The sequence below is a fragment of the Sciurus vulgaris genome (assembly GCF_902686455.1).
Source record: "Sciurus vulgaris genome assembly, chromosome: 12".
Classification (NCBI taxonomy): Eukaryota; Metazoa; Chordata; class Mammalia; order Rodentia; family Sciuridae; genus Sciurus; species Sciurus vulgaris.
In genome coordinates, this window is record NC_136473.1 from 104,996,847 (window position 1) to 105,020,622 (window position 23,776).

Sequence of the window (23,776 nt, forward strand, 5' to 3'; positions counted from 1 at the left end):
TGATTTTCATTTAGGTAAAAATGGTTTGACTTCATGGACTTTTCTTGTAGCTCCACAACATTTTTATACTTTTATTCCTTCTTTTTTTCTAGATTCTACTTCTCTAGTTATGATATTTACAGAGTGAATTTAGCCATTTGTTTTTCTTTCCACTTCTTTTGAATAATTTGTGTTTTATATAATTTGTCTTTTATCTTTCTTCTATTTACTAGTACTAAAATATCTTGCATTGATGCTGTATTAATTTAGAGAATCTCATCTTGAAGTGGAATATATATAAAGTTCAATATATACTTTTTAAGCAGTTTCCTTTCCTTCTCACTCCTTTTTTCTTTTCACTACTTCTTAACTGACACGTTTTCAGACTCTTATTTATAAGTTACATCTTTTTGTTTTACTGGCGAATATATTATATATAATATATATGTATTTGTGATATATAGTAAATATTATGCAAATATATTCATCAGGGCATCACTCACACCTTAGTTGTTTCATTTTAAATAAATATCATGAAATGGTTTGTGTTTTTTTTGTTTGTTTTTTAAAAATAAAAATTGTTTGATCCAGATCTGGTGGTGCATGCCTGTAATCTTAGTGGTTTGGAAGGCTGAGGCAGGAAGATTGTGAATTTAAAGCCAGCCTCAGCAACTTAGCAAGACCCTGTCTCATAAAAATAAAATAAAATTTTAAAAAAAGTAGTTAAGTGCCCCTGTGTTCAATTCCTGGAATTAAAAAAAAAAACAAAAACTTGAATATTGATGGTTTTATATAGTTCACCTTATTTATATGTAATAATAGGAGTATTATACAGCAAAAGCTTTGGGGCACTAGGAAGATGGGACATTATCTACAGAGAAAAGGACAGAGTTGAATATTTTGTGATTTCAGGTCACACTGAAATTTTTTCTGGCATTTCAAGTTCAAAAGTTATTTTACATACTAATTTGATGTCACTCATGTATAAGTGACATTTGTTGTCAGTGATGACCTTACAGGTGTTTACTTGCATCCGTTTTTAGATGTATTTTTTACATGTAGTATGACTGTCATACTAAAGAGTCCCCACAATAAAGCATTTGTTTAAATAAAGATTTTAGAAGTAGAATACTTCAGAGTAATTAAATGAAAGTGATAAGGAGATGACTGTGAGAGTGCTTTGCAGAATGAGAGGTTGGGAGCACTGGGATTGTTAATGGTCATAAGCCAAAAGCCTTCAGTGGTTGTTGGGTAAAATGGATAGTTATGGATGGCTAGAATGGGTAGAGAGTGATTTACTACCTAATATGAACTATTCAAGAGTATTGTCATGTTAGGATGGAAAATTAATTGTTGGAAATGACAGTAGAAGTTGTGAATTTCCGCCTAGTCCTATGACCATGCTCATTAAGGAATTTCTCAGTTGATCAACTTTTATTTGAAAGAGTTCTAAGACAGGTAGTATCTTCAAGGAAGAATGTTTTAGTTAAGGTAGTAATATTGTATGACAAATTTTAAGGTAGATGGAAGTTTATGAAAGTAGATGGCTGAGTGAAAGCTCTTGGCAATGTTAATCACTTTTTTTTTTTTAACCCCTGATTTCTCTGATAATTTACTGTCTTTTCCATTGATTTTGTGGCTTCCATTTTCCTTTCTTGCCCTTTCAGTTAATAGTGCTTCTTCCTTTGCTAATCTCTTTAACATTGGTGTCCCCTACTATCCAGACTCTTCTCTTTCCCTTTCTGATTAAACAGATTGATGTTGGGCAATTTTAATCATTGCCATAGCTTTGGATTTCTTATTTCCCTTCCTTATAGCTTTAGAATCTTCATGTGTATTATTATTTACTCTTTATTCTGTCTTTATCCACTGTTTTCCACCTGGACAAATTCTGTTAGTCCTTTAAGACTCAGTTTTTGATTTAATTTCTTTGATTTAATTTCAGTTTCATATCTAATTTCAGTTATCTAGCTATTCACCCTCCAACCTCCTATATACTGTTATTTTCAGTACTTAGCAAAATACCTAAAATTGGTAAATATTTGATAATGTTATCAGTTAGGTCACCAGCTGTGCCTGTATTATCACAAAAGAGAAGATCCTAATGCTAATAAATTTTGAAAACCCTGTTGACCCTTACCAGTCATTAAAAAGAAAATAACAGAACTATTTTTAAGAGGTACTATAGTATAGTTGTTAGAAGCATGAAGTATGGAGCAAGATGCCTGGCTGTCTTGATTTGACTTCCAGTTCTGCCACTTTCTCAGAGGGCTAAAAATTGACATGCCGAATTTTTAAATTTTAATAATTAATTTAGGTAATATGAAATATCTTTGAACGCATATCTTGTGTTTTTAAGCCATTTATTATCATTGTTCATTTTTCATATTATTGTTATGTCAGTCCCTGTTGTATTAACCCATTAGTTCCCAAATTTTCAATTCTGTGAATATTTCAATGAAATTGACACAGGTGCATTAAAATAGGTTGAAATCATAATCTAGAGTGTATGTGTTTCATTCTATTAAATAATACTCATTAACATCATTATAAGTGTTTTCTTACTGGTGTTATATATTATATGCTGTTTAAGTTTTATTTATGTTTCACATCTGATGATGGGATGGAATGGGTTAATGAAATACAACATAGTGTTTTCTTAAAGACTAACTCTCCATTTGCATTTTAACATTGAACCTTTTTAGCTGTGGGTTTTTATTTATTTTTGATAACTCTTCTTTCCTCTAATTTGCTACCAGTTCCCCATTTTCTAAAAATCATTTGCAAAATTTATAGTTAATTTGTGAACATGGTGATACCAGTGTGGTTTGGCTTAGACCTTTTTCTTTTTCTTTTATCTGCAGCAACTGGAACAGATCCAGAAGGAACTAAGTGTTTTGGAAGAGGATATTAAAAGAGTGGAAGTAAGACATTAAGAATTTTTCAAATCTCTGGAAGTGTTTTAATTTTATGAAATTATCACTTTTCCTTTACATTGCCACTTTAAATTTATGGGATTGGTCTTGATTATGAGGAAAGTAGCAAATGTTACTTATTACCATTAAATGACTCTTAACTCTTCCATTGATGTATTAATAAAATTTTTTCACATATCTACTGTCTGCATTATTAGATGTTTACGTTCATCAGAGATGAGCCAACATTACCAATATTCTGGAAAATTTTTAAATAAATATAATTTCCTTATAGAATATGTTGGAGGATTCTTGGAAAGTTTGTAGACTGTCATGATGTAAAGTTTTTGCCTTTGCTGTACTTAAATTTAGTGTGTATTTTAAATTATTCACATTATAATTTTCTTTTGCTGACGTATAGAACATATTAAAGGATATGATTCAATGTTCAGTGAATATCTAGTATCTCTTGTGACATTCTCAATTTGCTATATTCTTGTTTCTTGTTTGACATATGCTTGACATAGCCTGAATTAGCCAGAAATAATTCTACCCGATTATGCCTTTTAGTGGTAGTTTCAAATATACTATTTTTCCATTAATCAAATGTAGCACATAGAAAAGGAGGCTAGTTGTCAAACTGATTCTGAGACATAATTTATGTGATAATTATCAAGAGGCCTTTTCCTGGCTTAATGATCAAAGATTAGAGTTTAATGCATTATTAAACAGAGCTAACATTTTAATCAAGAAAGTATTACTTTTCTTACTTTTTGTGGAGAATATTTTTAAAGTAGAAAATTACATAACCTGGATTTTTTTGTACTTTAAAGCCTTGAACCTGATGATTCAGTTACCTTGCCATCATATTTATCCTAATATGTATCACTAGGTCATCACCTGGATGAATGATTAGCTAGTTCACAGCTCACATAGTGTGCTGCATGGTTTCTTTCAAATATGTAAGTTTGCATATTGGTAGCTTCATTAGGGAGGAACAATGTTTATTAGAGAATTCAAAGCTCTTTAATAATATGTACTATAGAAAAGACTGACCTCATTTTCAGATTATTTTTACTTTTGTACTCTGTGGACAGGAATCCTTGGGAAATTTGGGTGTTGAGACAAAAAGAGACCGATGAAAATCCAGGAATAAAAAGGAAGATGTCATATCTCTGAGACTTTTTTTTCCCCTTCGTTTTGAAAGTTTTTTTTATTGACACATAATTTTACATCATAGTGGGATTTGTATATGAATATAGTATAACAATATAATTTGGTCAGTTTATTCCCCATATCATTTTTTTTTTTTAATTTATACATTTTCTGTTTGGAGTGTCTAATTCAAATAATTGTACTTTCAGGAAATGAGCGGCTTATATTCTCCTGTCAGTGAAGATAGCACAGTGCCTCAATTTGAAGCTCCTTCTCCATCACACAGGTACAAAGTACTAGTCCTTGGGATAGTTTTCAATGCTGTGAGCTACACCCCTAAGAAATTATTTTTGGTCCTGATCTAGAAATGAGACTTGGATGGCCCATCTATTTTCTTAATGCTTTGGATTTTCATTTTAGGAATAATTAGTGAACAATATTATATTTTGCATTTACAATAGGATTTAAAGTTTGGTAGGTTTCTTAAAATAATGTTTTATATGTCTTGTGAATTAATGTCAGATGACATTCGGAATCTAAATTTTGAACATGAAAAGGTAGTATTAGGGGGGACATGTGGGCTAAGAATCTTGAAATTGTTGAGCTTTGAATATTTTTAAGAACATTGAATATTTTTGAGAGGATCATTTTCCCTAGATTGAAAATAAGGGCAGTAGATAGATCCATTAATTGATATCTCCCTGGTATTCCCTTATAACTTCCTGTTATTAATTTAATTAAGTCTTCACTTCTGTATACTATGTTAGAGCAGGAATTATATTTGTTTTTGCTCATGACTGTCCCCCTAGATTTTAGAATAATACTTAGCTTAATTTAGGTGTTTATACAAATATAATGAATGAATATGATCTCTTCTAGTTCTAAAATTCTATTTGATGAAATATGTACTACTAAATTCTGAATTTTGAATTTTGAATTTTTACACTTGAAATTTTCAAAGCAAGAGCAATTTTACATGAAGTAAGCAACTTTATTATTCACTAGTCCATTTAGGACAATAATGGTCCAATGGAAACTTTTCAGAAAATTTGTTTTAGGAAAACATGTGGATTATCAGGAAATCTAATGTTAGTACAGTGGATTACTTTAATCTTCAGAACGCTTATCAGTTCAGGAATACTATTTGGGTAGAGTTTGGTGCAGCATGTGGTGAAAGGGGTGCAGGGAATGTTTTAATTTAGGAGCATTCTTGAAAAGTTGTATATTTTTCCCATTAACCATAGTATAAAGAATCCTTGAGAGTTTCATTTGATTTTGTGGTCACCATAGCTGTATAATTCAGCCAATTTACCACCAGATTTTATTTTCTTTGAAACATTTTGAAAGACTAGGCCTATAGGAATATTGCTATCTTTCAGTCTGGCATTCACTTTCTGATACATGGGAGCTTTGATAATGGAATATTATATAAGTAGACAGTGGAGCAAAAATTGTTGTCTAAAACTAGTAATTCATTCCCAATGTTATATTCCTTTGTTTATTTTTCTCTATTGTGTTCAAGCCTTTGCTACTCAATTTCTTACTTGCTACTAATTGTTGGATTTTATGAACATAATATGACAATATAGTGTATTCACTGAATTGCTGTATTTATGGAATGCTTCTAATGGATTGGACACTGTTCTAGATGTTGAATCTAGATGACAAAGCCCCTATCTTATGGACCTTACCTTTTGGGATGTGCATATAGAGGTTTGAGGAAACACTAAACAAGCAGATATGTAACCTGGTAGTTGTATGTGTGATAGAACCCTTGGAAGAAAAGGTAGACTTGTTGGGGGTTTGAAGTGGATTTTATTTCAGTTTGGACAGTTGGACTTATCTTAGGACATGACATGTAAGCTAGCACATGCAGGAAAGTAAAAATATGATGGAAAGTCATTAGATAGTGTTGTGCATGGTCTGGTTTAGATTTTAAAATGTTTATTTGGGTTCCTGTGTGGAAAAACAGAGAAGACACTATCTGTATCCTTCCCAGTTCTGGGCCATTGGAAAAAGGGAGTTAAGATAGGAAGCCCTGCAAAAGTCCAGAAGAAGGTAAGTGATAGTTTGGATTAGGATATTTATTGGTAGGTAGTTGCATTATAAAATAAAGTAGCAGATATTGTATACAGAATTTCATAAGGTCTGTGAAATGTTGAGAGAATTGCTAAAATTATTGAACAAGTTATTATCAGATGAAATTCTGGCATAGTTACACTGGTTAGTAGTTGAAGAAGGGAAAACATACAATATTTTCTTTAAAAGACTCTTTTAATATTTAAGCAGTTGATTCAGATATCACTCAGGGATTGAGATAGGCATTTGAGAATATGTTACCACCCTTAAAAACTCTTGTGAATATGACCTTTAAGATTAAGAGAGGGACTCATTGCTGTAAAGAATGTTAGACTGTTTTCTTCATTTTTAAGAATGTAGTTGCAATTTTATTAACCCTTTTTCTTTCATACTTATTAGCTTCATTATTTAAATAACTATATAGCTTATGTTTTTATTCCTCTCTTTAAAGTTTTGATCTCCTTTGTTTTAAGCAGAATTACTTTTAAAAGCCCTTTTCTAGATTCATTTTTCTACAATGAGAACCCCTTACGTTCCCTTGAATCCCTTACATAAATTATGGATTTATGTTTAAACCATGTATGTAAATGAAATGAAAAACAAAAAACAAATAATTGAAAATTCTGGACTGCCCTAATTTGAGTAGCCTAGTGTCTTATCCTGTCTATGCTCTTCCTGCTGCTGTTAGATCTATTTCACATGGAGTCTGTCTGTGGTCTTTTCACCTGTCCTCTTACACATTATTGCCAGAAATAGGAACTCGTTTGCCTGCTTGAAATCTTTCAGTAGTTATTTATTATATGAGGTGGTTGAGATCTTTTAACATACACTTTCTATAATAATTTGACCCCTATCTTGCAATATTTTGTGCTTTAAAATTGAGTGTAGCTGGGCACAGTGGTGCACACCCATGATCCCAGCCACTTGGGATGCTGAGGCAGGAGAATCGCAAGTTTGAGGCCAGCTTGGTCAGTTTTACAAACCCTGCTGCAAAAATGTAAAAGACCTGGTGATGTAGTTCAGAGGTAGACAGCCCCTGGTTTCAATCCCTGTTAACACAAGAGGGGGCGTGGGAGAAGGCAATTGAATATAACTCTAAAAGTAAGATGTCAGGGTAAGCCAGACATGGTGGCACATGATTGTAATCCCAGCCACTTGGGGAGTCTGAGACAGGAGGATTGCAAGTTCAAGACCAGTCTCAGCAACTTAATGAGACCCTTTCTCAAAATAAAAGGACTGGGAATATAGCTTGGTGGTAAAGTGCCCCTGGGTTGAACCTAGTACCACAAAAAGAAGGGAAAAAAAAGTCAGGGTATTTTTGCTTATGCTACTTATTCCTGTTGCCAAGAACCCTCTTCTGGATTCATTCAATGCATGGATTCATCTACTGAGTAGTTTTTACCTCCTTTGGTTTCCTTTTCCTCCAGGTATCCAACCAAGAGTGAAATCTTCTCTATTCTTTTTACAGGTCATCTAAAAAATGAGGGAAGGGGTAAAGGGGAGTAGGGGATAGAATTAACCACTTAGAAAATCCCTGCTTATTTTGTTCTGTTTCAGTAGTAGTGTGTTAGTTTGTGTGTATTTCCCATACTCTATAGTGCTTTTGTGAATACTGGACTTTTCTTATACTTGTACTTTTTTTGAGAGGTGGGGGGAGTACCATGGATTAAACTCAGGGACACTTGAACACCAAGCACATCCTCAACCCTATTTTGTATTTTATTTAGAGACAGGGACTCACTGAGTGGTTTAGCACTTCGCTTTTGCTGAGTCTGGCTTTAAACTCACGATCCTCCTGTCTTAGCCTCCCAAGCCACTGGGGTTACAATAAGCGTGGGCCACCATGCCTGGCTACTTGTACATTGTTATGTGAGCTTTTATACGTAACAGGGATTTAAAATGTTTTTGAACAAATATGTACTTAACCTTAGAACGTCACTTAGTTTGTAACATTTTGATTGAAGCATGACCTTTAGTGTACTTAAATAAACTATTAACTTTTATCTTGTTTTCAAAAAACTGTCAGCTAAGCTTTATTGGGGTGGGAGTGAGGGTGAGTTTATGATTATTTCCATGGTAAAACGATTTCAATTGGTTTTAACCATTCTTGAAAAATTTCACATTTTAGAATTGATTGAAACCAAAAAGATTTTTTGTCTCAGAACCTTTAAAATCTGCTTCAGATTCTGACGAATAGTCTCCATAATCATATAAACTATAGTTTACATTTTATTGTTATGCAGTTATATGTGGTCATATAATGAGTAATTTAGAGACCAGTAGTCAGGTCTCTTAAATTTACCTGTTGCCAAGTAGAATTGGTCCTTTTATTGGAGAGAGTGATTACAACCATATATGTCCTTTCCTTTCTTCTAAAGGATTAATATTCTAGGCATTTGTAAAATTTTTTAACTCATTTAAATAATAAAGTGAAACTTCCTATCATATTTTATTCTTGGCAAATATGACAATGCAAATTTTAATTAAAACATTCTAGGATTAAGTGTGATTATCTTTCAATTTTTAATAGATACAAATGGTGAGGGCTTAACCTGGATTAACAAATGTGGATTTCGGGCCCTTGGAATATTATTTATTTCATATGTGTAAGTGAATAGGAAGAAGAGCTAAGTAGCTTATTACTAAACCTGCAAAGCCAGAAGCATAATATAAATCTTTATTTATATTATTTACCAGATTTATAAAGTTAAGTATTAACTTTAACTACAGAGGGCTGAGAAGCATTCACATATTTTTCTTTAGAACTTAAATCCTGTTCAAAGTCATTACCAGTATTTTTGCTTGTAAATTTCTGTGTTCTTCACATTGATGTGATTTCTGTCTTTAGGAAAAACTGGTAACTGCTGTATTCTTTGTCTTTGACCTAAGGAAACACTTCAAAATTGTACGTTATTAGTTTCTTACCTCTGTTTTCCGAACTTCAAACAACTTGGTTTGAAGATAATGTATTAGTTTAATTTTTTTACCTGGTTCAGCAGGATTTGCTTTAGAATAATCCATACAGTCACTGGAAGTAATTTTTTTCTTGTTTTCATAAGATAAAAATAGTAAGTAAATGCAATACAAATACAAGTAGTAAAGACTTTCTTATCTGTAATCTCTCATTTTAAAAATGCTTTTACTGGGGCTGGGGTTGTGGCTCAGTGGTAGAGTGCTTGCCTGGCATGTGTGAAGCACTGGGTTCGAGCCTCAGCACCACATAAAAATAAATAAACAAAATGTATTATGTTCATCTACAACTAAAAAAAAATTTAAAAATGATTTTACTGATAGAAATTTGCTATTGATCATCAATTTAATTCCTTTTTTGGGGTAAAGATGTATCAGTTGAAGTTCTGAATTGCTTTGTAAAGGTTTCTTGATAGAAGAAGAGTGAGATTTATAACAAGTATATAGGTGAGACTTTTATGTAATTAAGTTTTATTTAACTATTCTGTCAAACATTTTGGTACTTTTCATTTGTATTTCTATCATTTTGGCAAAGGTCTAGATGAAACAAATTATAGGGATAACACAAGGGAAAAGCAGAGTCACTTTATGTATTCTAGGAATATTTAACAAGTATTAAATATGTATATGTGGAAGAATAACCAAAATTCTTGTGAATTTGTATATTTTAAATTTCTGTAAATTAATGGAATTCAAGAAGCTGAATAATTGCATAATGGCTTCTGTACTAGGTGGAAGAATCCCTCTTTAGCTTACCCACATGGCTGTGTTCAGTCATACTTGCCTCCAGACGTTAGAAGACTTGTACTCCTTGTGAGGGTGGGGAGATAGGGATGACTTTTTGGTCCTTTGGATGAAAAGTGAGCCATCATCTCTTCTGTGCATGTTGGCTGGTCTACTGGATTATCACCCATGACCAATAGTGGTATTTATGATCCTTTTTATCTGTAGTGCATAATATATACTTGGTACTTTTTGGCAATTATTATTGGTTTAACTGCTTTATTTCACTTGGAAAGATAATTTTTAAGAACATAGAAACCAAAATGTTTGTATGATAAAATCTGACTCTAAATTCTTATAAATTTGTCACTAATTTATTGTGCATTTTAAGTAGATCTTGCTGTATAACCCTAAGCATATTTTAATATAACCTTTATTTTCCTTGTCTAAGAAAGGAAGATTGTAACAATACCAGAAATTCTCTGTATGTGAGCTGGTATTTTTTCCCCAGATCTCCAAGGTTAGAGATAGAGATACCTCAACTACACTTGCCTTGGGGACTTTTGAACATCAATTGTGTTTTACACTATTTTAATGCAGTGTACCTATGATGTTGGAATAGTACTAAAACCAGTTGATTGTTGTGTTTTATATTACTCTGCCTTACTCTGACCTTTTATCTTGCTGAGGAGTTAAATAAACCTAATGTAATAGGTTTTGGAAGACATTGAATTTTAAACAAACTGTAACAAAACAAAACAAAATACACAACACAGAAAACAAACTTTCCAGGTAATAATAGAGAGGGTATTCTTTGCATTATCTATAATTTCTCAGTAAAATTAATAGGTTATAGAAAAATAACAAGTTATGAAAACCTTTTCTTGAACCAGTATAATTTTTTTATTTAGAATATTTTAAGAACTTATTTGTAGTCAGCCAGTATTTGGTATATACCAAGTATATATAAAACATTGTTAGGCACCAGGATATAGTTGTGAATATGGAAGACGTAGAATTCTACTCCATGATTACACACATAGTCTTAGGATGGAAAATTGATTGGTTAATAGAATATTCTGTTTCAAATATGGTATGCTTAGACTTTTTGAGTATGAGCACTTAAATTCCATCAAAATGCATGTAATTCTAAAACATCATTGATTTTGTTTGATTTGTAAGCATGTCAGAATTTTTTGAAGAACCCCTTTGGGTTCGTGTTGTAAACTGTAATTGTCACTGCTTGAGGAAGATATTAATAGTTCATTTAAATTCTGGAAAATGAGGTCCTAAAGAGGCCAAATTTGTTTCTGTTAGTGTCAAGCTAGACCTCTTCTGGAAATGCAGATTTTTGAACCCTATTACCAAATATTGAAATAGATCCTAAAGATTCAAATGCAGGCCTGGTGGTGGGGTGGTATAGATAATACTTTAAAAAGTGTGGAAACATTGGTTTAGTTGATTATGATTATGTCTGTATTATTGACCTATTATTAAATAAGTCTCTAAATCAGACATGCTTATTTTCCTTTTTATAAAACCTCATATATTCAACAATAAAGTTTTATAAATATCCAAGTATGTTTCATCATTTGTAAAGAATGGGATAAAGAGTTCTATTTCTTTTGTGTTAATTTACATATTCTTTCATAATGCCTTTAACTCAAATTTCTGGAAGTTAAAAGCAACCAAATTATATATTTACCAAGCATTTGCTGTAGGATCCCACACATATACTGTGATTAGGTCTCGTTCTTTGATTTTTTACCCTTTCAGGTTAGAGTTATAGGAAACTCTTCAGACCTTTCATGATTATAGATATATCTTGACCCTGAGATGTTAGGAATGGGAACAGCTAGGGAAACCAAAACTATACATGGTAAAATTGGTTTAGATGTAAAGACAACTGTATACAAACATAAAATTTCACCTGCTCTCACCATTTTCCATTTCTGCAATTGTGGTACTGTCTCTTCGCTACCCAAGTCCCATCATATTTCCCCCATTCTCCTGACCCCTCAACCTTTGACTCTTATTGATTTGGAATACTTCCTCTAACTTCTTTACTTTTAATACCTTTTTCTGAGGTTTCAGATAATGGATTTTTGTAATAATTCTAAAAGCTGTTGCAACTATATCATCTGCTAATTAAAAATTTTCTATGAATTGCAAATAAATTATAATCTATTCCAACTCATTGGGAGGTAATAATAGTATATAAATGAGTTAAATACAGTGTTTTGTGTAACAAACTGAAACTTCACTGGTTTTGTTGGAGGCAAATCATTCTTGTTAGTCTTATTCCTTTGAGCTTATTTGTTTTTTTTTTTTTTTTTGCTCTTGAACTTCTACCAAGCAAAATTGTTTACTTAAAAAGGCGGAAAAGCAATCAACTCAGAGCAATTCCATCTTTCAGAAAATTACCATTTATTTTCTTTTTATATTTTTCAGTACTAAATTTTTCCCTAAGGAAAATTTCTTGCAAGAAAACTTTAAAATAGTTGCCCTTTTGTTTTTCATTTTTAACTGCAGGATGTTTATGGAATAACAGACATTTTGAAAGGCAGTATAAATATTAGCTTTCATAGTTCCCTTATGCATTATGTAACTACAACTCTTACTAACCATGAACTAATTAAAAGAGGACAAGAGGTTGCTGGGGAAAATTATTTTCTGCAGTTCTAACACTTGATCTTGCATCAAAATCAGGAAGTCTGTCTTAGAGATACTGTTCTAGAAGACAACTCCATTGACAAAGTTGCAATAGTAGGGGTCTTATTGTAGCTGTGTATGCATTGTTCTGTGATTTACATGTATTATTTCATATGCTCATAACAAATCCTGTGATAGGTTTTATTATCTTTATAGCTCAAAAAACTCAAGGAGATGAAGTAATTTGCCCACTACATAGTGATATAACTGGTTTTTTTTTTTTTTTTTTTTTTTTTTTGTGGTACTGGGGATCGAACTCAGGGCCTTGTGCTTGCGAGGCGAGCACTCTACCAGCTGAGTTATCTCCCCAGCCCTATAACTGATTTTCTAATGCAGGCATCCCTTACTCTAAAGCCTATAAAGCCTTGGTGGATGAGTGGATTGTGGAAATCATTCCAGAGTTGAGAAGATGATGAATAAATATTTGAATTGTCAACAAGGAATACCATAAGTCACTCTGGGAATTTTAGTATAAGGATTCTGGAATTAAATAAAATATATATGGAATTAGGGTTTGAATTTTATTTCCACAACTTCTTGCCAGTTTGACCTTCATCAAGTTTATTAATTTCTGTGCACTTTAGTTTGGAAAGGATAATAGTACTTGAGTTGGTTGATAAATTGTGATAATATATTTGAAGAAATGAGAATAATGTTTGGCACATAGCAAGAACTGCTGCTGTTATTGTTAATAGTTGACAGATTAGTCACAGTGATTTTAGATAATTTGTTTGACTTTGTGTTAAATGTTAAAGGGTATGTGGAATAAAGAAGGAGGAAATGAACATGAAAACAGATTTTTAGTATCTCTGGAGGTATCTACAAATTGAAACCACAGTGCTGCAGTGTTTTCATTTATGCTTTTAGATAAACTTTTTCTTTTTTTTTTTGGGGGGGGGGCGGGTGCTGGGGATTGAACCCAGGGCCTTGTGCTTACGAGGCAAGCACTCTACCGACTGAGCTATCTCCCCAGCCCCTAGATAAACTTTTCATCCTCACAATTGAGAATATTAGGAATTACCTTATTTTCTTACTTTATCATACCTTAATATATGCATCTTATTTTTTGTCTCATTTTCCTCATCACTTTTAATGTGCTGAAAGTATTTTCCCCTTGCAACTTCTGATGTTCTCACTAAATTTTATAGCTTTTATAACTTTATTGATGTTTACTTGAAGCAATTAACCATTCTGTCTCATATTTATAGGTTGCTGCTTTTCATTTTCCTCCCTAAAATATTTCTATGAAATGGGTGGGTTAATTTAGGATTTTTCCACTCTTCAATTAGAGAACATAAAGTACCTAGGAATGTGGCATGGTCACTCATAGTTTGATGTTGTTGTAAATATTTAAGGCCTATATTTTTAATATTCCCAACAAGTTGGTAGTTTTTAAAAACATATTTGGAATGTGTTATTTCCCTGTGCACGCTGATAGATCAGTAACATTGCTCAGGCTTGCACTCAAAGAATTCTGACTCACAAAGCCAGAAAAAAAAAAAAAAATTGTAGCTAACACTTTTTCTGTTAGCCTCTAAATAATGTATCTACATAATTTCATCAGTGTTCCACAAATCCTAGGGAATTGGAAAAAGGAAAAGAGAGATTTCTTAGTACTTTCCTTTTCTCATTTGTATATCTGATAGGCCCTGTACGGGTTAGATCAAAAATAACATTTGATTTTGTCATGAGTGCATAATTCTACAGGCAGGGTTCATTGTTTGTATTTCTTCTTTTTTTTTTTTTTTTCCTTCAGTACCAAGGATCGAACCCAGGGCTGCCGTTGACTCTGTTTCTTGAAAAGAAATCCAATATAAGTGTGCATAAATTCTTGATATTGTAAAGGCTCTTTCTTGGATAGTTGAATTTTACTCTAGGAATAGTTAAGAACACAATGAAATAAGACCTATATAGTAACATATGTGCTTAAAAAAAAAAAAAAAAAAAAGGCACTGTGAGGACTGTTTTATATGACTTCCCGTATTTTTGGAATTGTGAGGTTTTGTTATTGACTTTTTGTTGAAAATATAAGCTAAACTTTATCAAATGTTTATCATTTTAGCATTGTTCTGAGAGATTTACATAATTATCACATTTAAATAATTGTATTTTTCTGATATGTGTTATTTAATAGGTGGAAGAGGTTGGCATGGTGTTATATGCTACTCAGGAGGCTGAGGCAGGAGAATTGGGAATTTTAGAGCAGCTGAGAAAGTTAGGAAGACTCTGTCTCAAAATATAGGCCTTGCGTTCCATCCTTAGAACTGAAAATGAATGAGTGAATGAATGAATGAGGAACTAATGGTGAAATAAGATTAGTAACTTACTCAGAGTCAACTTATTAGCTACAAAGGGGTAACATTGAAACTCTGCACTCCTCAAAAATACTTCTCAAGTTACACCTTATTTCTGTACTAAAGTAATTAATGATTTTGTACATTTGTGTAGAGCCTTTTAAATTAATATCCTTGATTGGTTTAATATTATTAGGGTAGACAAGAAAATAAATGTTTATTGTAGAAATAAGAAAGAAGAAATAAAAAATTTAAATGTCAGTTTATCATGGTTATATATATGTTAGATAATTTTTAATTGTTGATAGTTGTTATAGACCAGTTCATTTTTATATGAAGATGGGAGGGAGATGGGAATGATTAAATGATAAGTTTGAAATGCTAAGCTTGCAGAAGAAAAAGATAGTCTGGGCTTCTAGAGGTTTTTTAGGGTAGATTTTCAGGAAAATGTACAGACAGTATAACCAAATAAAAAGAACTGATGTAGAAACAAACTATGCTTGACCAGGACAGAGGGAACTAGTATATAAGTTTTGGGTTATGAAAGAGTGTTGCTCGTTTACATTTACTCCATTTCTTAGATAGTTTTCTCTCCTGTCAGACTTTATCATAACATTTTGGGGCTGGAAACAAAATTGTAATAGCTAGTTTCCACTCATCTCATTTTGTGATGAGGAAAATGAGTGATTGTAAGGTAATTGTCCACGAACATACATCTTTTTAATGGATAACAGGGTCTGGTAAACATATCTTTTGATTGCATGCTTGTTCTCTTTTCCCAATATCATACAAATTCTCTTTTCCTTAAGGTTCCTAACAACTTATTAACCTATCTGATAATGAAATAGAGACAAATAAATCTGTATAGATACCTTTCATGTGATTATTTTTGATTGACATTTTTGGTGTGTATGTTTGAGATAGTGGGTAAAAGGGGTAAATTGCTTAATTATATGCTGATTTTACGTTTATGGGTTTATTTTTTGATGTCTGTTTAAATGATTGGCAGTAAATATTTTCTTTGCTTAGAAATTAGAAATATTGGGTTTATGTATGATGAATTTTGGATCTGCTTTTTCTGTTGCCAAAATAATGTAAATACTGAAATTGCATTTTTCTTTCTTCATTTTGCAGTAGTATTATTGATTCCACAGAATACAGCCAACCTCCAGGTTTCAGTGGCAGTTCTCAGGTAAATTATATATTTAATAGTATGTTTTAGAGGTACCATGAGTATAATCACCCAAGTTGTAAAATCATGGATTAGTTTACTGAAATGTCCTATCATAAAAATGTGCTTCAAATACAGATCTTTGGCTTTGAGTGGACTTGGATAGCTCTGATGTATAATGGTAGAATCAGCTATTTAGTTATTGTCAATGATAAAGAGTTTCTTAAAATAAAATTATTTTTAACTCATGATAATATCAGACTGTTAGAGAAAGAAAATACTTCAGGAGAAAGTTATTGTTCATCTTAGGGATATGGAAGTTATAATCTATTAATTATTCAGCATCAAATTAAAACATTAAGATTTTTATATTTAGACTACAGGCTTGAGCAAAGTAGACACTTAGCCTCACCTCTTTGAATTAATTATGATTGACTTTTGCTTTCTTCACCTTTGACTTGGGTATGCTGATATTTGTCAAAACTTATATTTTGAGTTCTGACATGTTTTTTATACTTTTTATGTTGAAAATTTCAGATTTAGAGAAAGGTAACAAGAATATAAGAATAATTCCTTTATATCCTTCACATAGATTGTCCAGACAGTAACATTTTTTCACATTTGTTTTATCATTCAGTCCCTCTTTTATGGCGATGTGCATGTAATTTTTTTTCTCTGGATTATTTGGGTAAGGCACAGGCATCTATCTATTCCTTTATTCTTAAATACTTCAGTGTTTATTTCCTTAAAAAAAGAATATTGTCTTATGAATGCAATACTGTACAATTTTAAACTTTGAGAAGTTAGCATTGATACAGTACCATTATCTAATCCCTAAATCTTATTCATATTTAATGATTTATCCTAATATTCTTTTTGGTGACAGGAAAACAATATGAAATGTTTTTAATTAACATTTATTTGTATATTCACTTTATGTGATAAAATAATTCAGTTTTTCTAATGTGAAAAGAAGTTCTTTTAGTCACATATCTTTTTTTCTTTCCCTAAACTTTGATGATCACTTCTATTACTTTTTATCATTTTTCGTGCCTACCTATATTACTTTTATTATATTTGTGACTGTTCTGTATTTCCTGTATTGCCTTTATGTGCCTGCTTGCATTTGGTCAGTTTGTTTGCAGTAAATTCATAGATTGATTTGTATCTCTTTCCAACCATTAAAACATCAGATTTATGTATTTTTATAAGACCATAATGGAATATTTCAGGAGAAATTTTAAAACCTTAAAATTAAATATACTATAAGAATTTAAGAGAGAAAAAGCAGTCCCTGAATCTGGAAACCAATTCGGCATTCATAGCCAGGCCTTTATGTTCTCCTTTTGAACATAATTTCACAGAACATCAACATCAGACTCAGTCATTCTGTGACTTTGATGAAGTGGAATGAAAAGATTAATCCATAAACTCATTTAGGCATATAAAAAAGTAAGGTCACTACAAACCACAAAAAGTGCCAAACACACCCCAATCCTGAGTAGCATGAGTGATTGCTACTTCTTTACCAGTTACAATCTTAGCCTCACTGTTGTCTTCTGTCCTTCTAATTAAGACATTGTGATAATCATAGAGTTAGCCCCACATGGCAGTATGCCGTCTAGAGCGAAGCCTCATTTCCTTGAACGCTTCTCCAGATTATATAGTGTGTGCCTAAATTCTATAAGTTGTTTCTAATACCCTCTTATTGAGACAACTCTTACTTAACCATAAGGTGTCGTCTTTTTTGTAGTGAGCAGTATATCAAACTTGTTCAACTGTGAGAGGGTTTGTCTTGATCTTGGACTAGGAAACATTGAAAAACTGTAGACAGAGCAATAAGAAAAGATTTTCACTGTTACTGTTTATATAACATTGTTTAGGAACTGCCAGCAAATTCCATGACCTAGCAAAAAGTAAAAGTTGAATCTGGAGGGAAAAGACAAACATTAAGAATATAGGATGGTTGAGCTTTCTGTTTTTAACTTCACAATGGTGTGATAGCAGTATGCGTTCAGTGGAAACCAGGCTTCAGATTTTGAATTTAGACTTTTTATTAGCTAGTCATATGCTGTACAACTCTTTCCTGTGATGCTGACCAGCAGCTGTAGCTCCCAGCTAGTCAAGCCATCAGTAGGGTAAACACCAATACTTTGCAGTGTACTGTGGTGCTGATTGATGTTCAGTGGGTAGATGTACTCAAAGCATTTTTACTTAAAATATTTTCATTTTATGCTTTATCAGGGCATAACTTTATAGTAAGTGAAAAGAGCACTGTAGTATTTTACAGAATATTAACATATTGTATAACTGCATTTACTCATATATGGTGAGTAACACTTCTGGTTTGAGACAGTACACTGAGGCAGTGTGTTAATATTTTTCTAATTTTCATCCACAAGAAACCCCATTGATATATAGCTATCCCTATTGATTTGAAAAACAAAAAGAGGGGCTGAGGAGATAGCTCAGTCGGTAGAGTGCTTGCCTTGCAAGCACAAGGCCCTGAGTTTGATCCCCAGCACCCAAAAAAAAAAAAAGAACCCCCCCCCCTCCCCGCACACACATAAAAAGAGAAAACAAAGCAAGATAAAACAAAAAAATCTTAAGGAAGAGCTGCCTAATCTATGAGTGCTGTATGCAGAGTAAATGCAGTCTTAGGGATTGAATAGTCACATGTCCTAGGAGAATCCAATCTTAGCATCTGGTAAAGAACAGGGTAGTTGGTGAGGAGTAAGTCCTATTAGCATTTCTTTGGAATGAAATCGATGTGACACATTTTACTGCAGGTCTTACCTTTTGTGTCTAGCAGCTCTGTATGAGTTAAAACCAAGGGATATTAAAAGAATTAAAACAGAGGAATAGTTGAGGATAAGCTTGGCAGATGTAAGCTGAAGAACATAATAAAATCAAAACTGTGTTGACCAAAATAGAACTTAAGGATAAAATACAAAAGAAAGATATAATTTTTCACATTTATAAAAGATGTATTTCCCCACAGTAGGAGTAGTACAGTTACCTAGCAGTATTTGGTAGGGGCTTCATTCCAGAATACCCCCTCCCCTGCAGTAACAAAATCTGTGAATGCTCAAGTGTCTTACATAAAATGGGTAGTGTTTGATATAACCTATGTACAACCTTCTATAGAGTTGAAATCATCTTTAGGTTAACTTAAATACCTAATTCAGCATAAATGTTGTATAAATAGTTGTACAATGTATTGTTTAGGGAATACTGACAAGAAAGAAGTATATATATGTTGGGTACAGATGCCCCTTTTTTCAGAATATTTTGTAAATGCAGATGTAGAATTTGCTGATATGGGAGGCTGACTGTACCATGTGTCATGTTTTAAATAATTGGAATTTGTAGGGAAAATCGTTAGAAAAGAATTTGGTAACATTTATTTTATAGTTACTTTTATAGATACTTGATGTGTGTCAATATACCTTAATTTTCAGAACTACCCGTATAAGCATTATATTTTTAATTTTACCAAGAAAGAAACTAGAGCACCCAGGATTGAAGGAGGTTAACTGAAGTAATATAAATAGTAAGAGGAGGAAGGTTAGATTTTTAAAGTAGGTATTATGACCTTTCTGTACTTTTAAATATTAATTTATTCAATGATTAGATTTTTTTCGAGTGCCTGGTATTTAGGAGACTCAGTTGTAGGTTCTGAGGATACACCAAGGAACAGAAACAAAAGATATAAAAATCCCTGATGCAACTGAATTTCTAAGGTAGTTGGAAAGACACTAAGAATGAAAAAAGAGAGAAGTGAGGAGCAAGCCATCTAATTATCTTTTGGGAGAAGTTTTAGGCAGAGGGATAACAAGTAAATAAGCCCTAAGGTGGGACCAAGCCTAATGTAGTCTAGAAGTTCATTATGTGTGAAGAGGAGTGAACAAAAGAGAGAAAAGTAGAAGACATAGTAAAAAACATAAACAGAGATTACTTTGTAGCTTTCTTAGGCCATTCTAAGGTCTCTTTTTTTTTTTTTTTTTTTTTCCATCAAAGGATCCACATTATTTAGTCCTTAGAGCATTTAGAAAAATGGATTGGTTCTAAAAGTTGGATAAATTGTATCATTTGTATTCTGTGAATTAGAATACCAGATAATAAAACAACAAATAGAAACAGATCGACAGATAATTTGGAAGAGAGTAAAGACTTCTCAGAATACCTTTGTGTTAAAGACTCATTCCAGATGTAGATAAAAAATTCAAAAACAATGCTAGTGAGAAAACATTACACATCAAAATTTATGAACTATAATCAGAATTATACCATAACTTTATAGCATTAAATACTTTTGTTTTAGGTAAGAATGAAAATAAATGAACTAGGAATTCACCTCAAGAGACTACACTATCATGAGATGGTAAATGTAGAAAACAAATTTAATAAAACTGCAGAAATGCAACATAAATTGAAATTAGCTATCGTGATGCAAAATAGATTAAAATAATCAAAGTGCAGATGCATACTAATAAAAATAGAAGTGTTAATGAACTGTATAATTTTCAAAAAATATAAAATATTAAAATTAAGCCAATTGTAGGACAATTTGTATAGACTAATAACCATGAGTGTTAATTAATTTGATTTGTTTCCAGTATAAGGATCCTAACAGTAATTTTTTAAGAGTGCAGAGATATGACCAACTGACTTTCAAGTTCTTTCGTAGAATGAATATTCAGAAGTTATTTTGATGACAGTATTTATCCAATCAACTATTAAAATGTACTTAAAGACTACAGTGCCAAAAGAAGCAAAATCAAAACTAAAAATCTGCAAAATGTAGTTAATAGTTTTAGTCCATGGTAAGTTGCTCATGCTGTAGTGCAGGGAAAGAAGTATATGGTGTGTGACAGCTGGAAAACCTTTTGACAGATGTTTGACTTCTTGTTCTATCACTTAACTGAAAGAGTCCTGATCAGCAAAATTATTAACAATCAAATTATAGGAATTAAGAAAGCAGAATAGCTATAATAAAGTGCTACAAACAAAATTTAAGCCCAAATTGGGAAAGGTAGATAAGTGGCTTAATTGCTCTGAATTATAGAAAACTGATTTCATTCTTTTACTGAAAGTGCCAAACGAGGTAAAAACCATGGGGAAGGACAGGGTTAAAGAGATGAAAATGTTCAGCTCTCATATGAAATAATACCAGCAAAATATGAAGTAATAGAGGGTATCAAAGAAGTCACCTAATAGTTGTGACTGAAATCAAATGGATGTTTCAGAATGGGAAACATAATCATGTATCACTTAAAGACCAGGATTTCTTCTGAAAACGTGTATCCTTAGGTGATTTCATCTCCATGTGGATGTCAGCGTGTACTTCATAGGTTAGTCATTCCCCTTGGCCCCAGACGCAGTTAAGAGACATGCTTGCTAAACATGAGATGCTACGATTGCCATACAGTTTTACAGTAACCTTCCTCTTCTTTTTAATTTTAATAAGTAGGAGTACCTTCTAAAATGACTGTAAAAAGTTAGCATAGTGAATACATAAACCAGAAACATAGTAATTTACTTTCATTATCAAATATTGTGTACTATACATAATTGAATGTGGTACATTTTTGTGCAGCTGGCAGTGCAGTAGGTTTGCTTGCACTAGCATTATCACAAGCATGTGAGTAATATGTTGCACTGTGATACTATGATGGCTATGGTCTTTAAGATGTTTCTAGGCAATAGAAATTTTTCTGCTCCATTTTGATCTTATGGGACCACTGTTGTGTATGTCGTCTGTTGTTGGCCAAAATATTGTTATGTGACCTGTGAGTATACTCTCACAGCATAAGTGTATGTGTGCATGCAAGTGCATGTGTGTGTGTATATAGGAAGATGGGTGGGGTGGTAGGAGCAATGAGTTGATATTCTTCTAGGAAGACACTGGGTAGTATATACCTTTGGCAAATGCTGGAAACATTTGATTTGGTAATTGTGCATATAGGAATTATAAGGATGATTTTAAGTACTACAAAGGATTATATACTAGTATTAGTTATACAAGCAACAATTCTGGAATAAACAGCAAAACAGGACAGTTATAGAAGTTATCCTACAAATATAGGATGGATAACATTAAGAGACATGCTAAACATGCCATTTAATCAAACATTAAAAATAATATTTGATGGTTAAAATTGAATTGAAAAATGTATGTATGAAAACATCAAAACATACAGGTTTTATATAGGTATTTTATGCTTTTGAATTTCTATATTTGCTTGTTGATTTTGCTTTAAATTTTTATATAATCTGGGCAATTAACAAAATTAGGAAATTAGTATTGATAAAATATGAGAGAATTTTAAATTTTTTTAAATTTAAATTTTAGCAGTTTTCTTACTACTATTCTTTCTAGAATAAGAAAAAAATATATTTGCTGGTCCAGGACATAATTCAGTTACATTTATTTGTCATGTATTTTTTTGTTTCCTCTGAACTGGTTTAGTTTCTCAATCTTTCATGATGTTGACATTTTTGAAAACTATATTTTTAGGTTGTCCCTTTATGGTGTGTTTTAATGTCTTATATGACTGCGCCCTTCTGACCCCGTAGCTTGGCCTTTTCAGTGTTTTGCAGAGTATTCCCTCCTATTTGTATTTTCATATGAACATGAGTATTACCTTATTCACGTTCATAAAGAAGTCTCTTGGTATTTTTATTGGAACTGCCTTTAACTTATAAATTATCATGAGGAAAATTGATTACTTTGTGATTATTGAATTGAGTATAGGTTTGCTTATTTCTTCGTGTTTATTCCTAAATATTTTTGAATATTAGTTGAAAATTCACTTTAAAAATGTTTTAAAAATTACATTTCTTTTGAGTTAATTATAGATTTATGTGCAGTTGTAAGAAACAATATGGAGAGATTCCCCAGGTACCTTTCACATCTCCCCAGTAGTAACATGTTAACAACCTTGGAAAGCCAAATATTTGCCCTACAGTGAGGGCAGAGAGTGGCAGCACATCATGGCTTGAGCTTATCTGTAAGCAGGCTTAAATAGGAGCAGAGAGAAAGTGATAGGAAGAGTAGGGCCAGTCTTGCTCCTTTTCTAGTAATCCTCTGGGAAGAACTGCAGGGGTCACCTGGAAACTACTTCACTTCACCAGTTCCCACCTCCCAAGGTTCTATTACTCCCAGCAGCACAGTCTAGGCACACTTTTCATTACAGTGGACCATGGGGGCACTAACCTTATATTCAAACTAGAGCAGAGGACAAAAAGCAAATTGGGAAGTGTTTTCTTTTTCCGAACGAGTCTGTACAAGATAAAGTGTTGTTTTTTCCTTGAATATTTGATAGAATTACTGAGTGAATCTATTTGGACCTAGTGTTTTCTTTGTGGGGAAGCATTACGAAATGAATGCATTTTTCTTTATTAGAGGAATATTCACATTCTAAATTTTAATTTGTGACAGATTTGATAAATTTTATTTTTTTAAGGCTTCTGAGTAGCTGAGATTATGGGTATGTGGCACCATCCCTGGCTTTAGCTCTTGTCTTATAAGCATTTAAAGCTATAATTTTCCTATTTAAGCACTGATCTAGTTGTATCCTGTGTATTTTGGTGTGCTGTTTTTTATTATCCTTGAATTTAAAATATTTTCTAATTTGCTATATTATTTATTTTAGCTTTGACCCATGCTGCATAATTCAGAAATGTGTCTTATGATTTCCAAATATTTGGGTTTTTAAAAAAGCAAACTGTGGTCTGAAAGATACTTTTTATTATTTCAGTCTTGTTAGGTTCAT

General features: G+C 32.3%; 1 protein-coding gene across 4 annotated transcripts in view; it reads left to right on the top strand.

The window, feature by feature from the left end:
- The window catches only part of COP1 (COP1 E3 ubiquitin ligase), a 197,487-nt gene that overhangs the window by 54,285 nt on the left and 119,426 nt on the right, over positions 1-23,776 (top strand). For all 4 annotated transcript variants that reach the window (XM_079106964.1, XM_079106965.1, XM_079106963.1 and 1 more), the window contains 3 exons: positions 2,844-2,903; positions 4,259-4,335; positions 15,962-16,019. In XM_079106964.1, coding sequence (XP_078963090.1) covers positions 2,844-2,903; positions 4,259-4,335; positions 15,962-16,019 — 195 coding nt within the window. The remainder of the gene's footprint in view (positions 1-2,843; positions 2,904-4,258; positions 4,336-15,961; positions 16,020-23,776) is intronic.